We start from the raw sequence: 3,071 nt of genomic DNA on the forward strand, positions 1-3,071 counted from the left end.
GTAATAGTTGTACCATTTTCTATTTGTTGTATCATGTTTTGTCCTGTCCACAACCAGCTATCCCCCAGGGATCAATAAAGTCTAATTCAATCTGTTACACGGTGTTATACAGTGATGTACCTGCCCAAAGCTGCGAGGTAGTGTTACTAGATTTATAACACTTCCCCTCCAGCTCAGCTTAGCTGTAAATGCCTGGTCAGAATCCTTGTTTGTAAGGTTACATTAAGCTTTGATTGCTCATTCAGGTTTATTCTATCTTGATGTTTCAGAGTCCATTCACCTGTGTGATCTGACCAACTATGACTGTGTCACAAAGCCTTTCCCAGCCTCCCGTTAAATATTTTGATAATAAAATGTTCATGTTGCATCCGAAAGAAAAACAGTGACAGAGGAGTGAGAAGCAGCTCATGTTTTATTAGTAAAAATAAATATCTAGGAAAAAACATTTTGAAGTTATTGCACACATTTCATATTCATATACAACACCACGTATTCTCGGATAATACAGAGTCTTTCTTTAGCAGACATGAAGATATATGAGCTGCCACTCGGCTAAGGAGGCAGATCAGTTAATACTCAGTAAAGAACAGTTTATTAGTTTCGCTAAGTTTCTCATTTGGTGTCAGCTGGCACACACACACACACACACAAAGAGGGAAACACACGCTCTCACATATGTACAGCTGCCGTGTGTGATTACGCCAGAGCATTCTGTACTCTTCACAGAGATCAGAGACTGTCAAGGGCTTGCGGAGGCCTGGAAGCTGACCAGCTCCACAGCATGTTCCCCCGACTCTTCACCCCTCCTCTCCCCCTCTGACTCTCCCTCTTTCTTTCCGTCCCTCTTTACATTTTAAAACCTGTAACTTCCTTTGGCACATCGTTTTCCATCACTGCCACGCGCTGCGTCATTGCACGCCTTTTACAATGCCTTTGCGCGGATTCCAACATTCATCAAATCTGATTACCTTAAGAACACGTGCATTTACCTTACAAGCACATTTGCAGTATGTAATAAAAATAAAGGCGAAAGTGATTCCGCTGAGAGATCAGCAGACGTTGTGAGAACAGCTGGCCAGAACAGGCAGAGATTAGCTGAGAACACACACCCTGCATCTCCATCACGATGCCTTCAAATAACCATTTCTATACCACTCATCAAAAACAATGACAAAGTGTGACATTTACCTGGTGCTGTGCTCACTAAGGAACACAGATAGTGCTAAAGATCTACAGAATTTATATATTTTGCTGGATGTCACTGCAGATAAATCTATATACACCTTGTCATGCTCTTTTCCTGACACACTCTGCTTAGTCCTTTCACCCTCTTCGTTTTTGTTTTTCACCCTCTCTGGGCCTCTTGGGACATGGAACGACCCAGGGCTTGGGGTTTGGCGAACTCCATGAGGGTTGGCTTGACCGGGGGTAGGTCCCTCGTGATCTCGTCCACAGTCTTCTTGTCGGGACAGGCTCCGTCTGGTTTGGGGAAGGGCCGCAGGTCCTCCTCGGTGTGCGGGGCTCCTCGTCCGAGCCTGACACCAAGTTCTGCAGGGATGAAGATGGGCAGAGGGAGCGTGCGTCTCTTTGGCAGCAGCTGGTGCTCCCTCACCCCTCTTTCCACGGTGCCCACTCTGAAGACACCAGAGGGACAGGTCTGTGTCAGTGAACGGGCCTGCCACTGCCGGGAAAGAGTCTCCCTACGAGAGGTGTCATTCATGTTCATTGTCTGCCTGCGGGAATCAGAGAAAAGTTGGATTAAGAAACAATGGGAGCAGTCACTTTTGATTTAGCTACTTAATTAGACTTTAAGTGCATTTTAATGTCAGAACAGCTCCATTAGGAGCTGCAGAGTAAATGAGCAAATATGTCTCAAATATAAGATTTAAAATCACTGACAGGATATTATAAGTAGATATAAAACTTTTTTCGTCTCGGCCTGCGAGCTCTTACCTGTCCTGAGGTTGAGTCTTGAGACTGACGCTATGCCAGTCAGCACTGTAGCTCTCCCTCTGAGCCTTGTTCTCCTCCCGTACGGTGCAGGCCAGCTCAGCTCCAACCACCACACCATTACGCTTCTCCACGACGGTACAGATTGGCATCATCTTGGCTGTGGGAAGATCTGATGTATCGCCTCCGATGGGTCTTGTTGATCAGTCTGTCTGTGATGAGGCTGTTTGTTCAGGAAACGGCGATGCTCCAGCTGGCTGTATCTCCTGGCTCTCTTTGTGCTGCCTATGTCTGGGCTTGGATCTGTCCACGACTTTTATAGGCGTTCTGTTGCTATTTCTGATTCATGTTGTCACTCTACAATCAGTGTGCACTGACATCTGACACCCAGTGCACCGTGTCTCATTCCCAGAAAGCTGGAAGCCACTCAGAGGAGGGGTTAGGGGTAATTGGGAAGAAAATCCCCTGATTCTCAAATTGTATACTCGCTCACCTCTGTAATCACTCAGCCCAACACTTTCCACTTCAGCTGGGGTCTCGGAGGGGAGAGTAGCATGGGGGACACTCTGTATTGAGATTATATAAACATGTAGACACACACAAACAGGTTTAGTCGCCAGAGAGGAATCTTAATAAGGTTTTGGTCTTGATGTACACAAAGCAGCAAGACACAGTGCTAATGTGGAAGGATAACAATGATGCAGGAGTTTTAAATATGTATGGACCATGAACAACACATCTGTCATTTGGAGATGAAAGGTGATAAGCTAGACTACTTCGGGGAGCATCCTGCTGAGTTTCAGATCAAAATACAGCTCAGAAGGAGTTCATACAACAGCGGTGCTTTGTTATAGCATCAAACCCCCTCATTAAATGCCATTACAGTGTGCTGCCTCGCAGTAGCAGTGGAGCGCCATCCCCAGTGATTCATTAGCTCAGTGACAGAGCGACATGCGAGCCATAATCAACTCAGGTTACAGACCGTGAAACACACTCACACGGCCGGTCCCTGTCTCTGACTCATTCATCCACATCAGGTACTCATCATCAGATGACGGATATCAGATAACACGCACACAGCAAACAGTTTCTGACAAGAAGCCTGATCAACAGTGTCTCTG

General features: G+C 46.1%; 1 protein-coding gene across 1 annotated transcript; it reads right to left on the minus strand.

The window, feature by feature from the left end:
• Positions 1-394: 394 nt before the first annotated feature.
• On the minus strand, positions 395-2,238 carry LOC119013333 (titin-cap (telethonin)). Its single transcript, XM_037087755.1, has 2 exons — positions 1,954-2,238; positions 395-1,733 (listed from the first exon to the last, which is right to left on the minus strand). The coding sequence occupies exons 1-2, from the start codon at positions 2,103-2,105 to the stop codon at positions 1,346-1,348; spliced, it is 540 nt and encodes a 179-aa protein (XP_036943650.1). The 5' UTR covers positions 2,106-2,238; the 3' UTR covers positions 395-1,345.
• Between the last annotated feature and the right edge of the window lie 833 nt (positions 2,239-3,071).

This window comes from Acanthopagrus latus, chromosome 23, assembly GCF_904848185.1.
Source record: "Acanthopagrus latus isolate v.2019 chromosome 23, fAcaLat1.1, whole genome shotgun sequence".
Taxonomy (NCBI): domain Eukaryota; kingdom Metazoa; phylum Chordata; class Actinopteri; order Spariformes; family Sparidae; genus Acanthopagrus; species Acanthopagrus latus.

Excerpts from the sequence above, each read along its gene's own strand:
- LOC119013333 (XM_037087755.1), bottom strand. The coding sequence starts at position 2,105 with ATGATGCCAATCTGTACCGTCGTGGAGAAGCGTAATGGTGTGGTGGTT. Across the intron at positions 1,734-1,953 it reads AAGACTCAACCTCAGGACAG|GCAGACAATGAACATGAATG; the intron begins GTAAGAGCTCGC and ends TGATTCCCGCAG.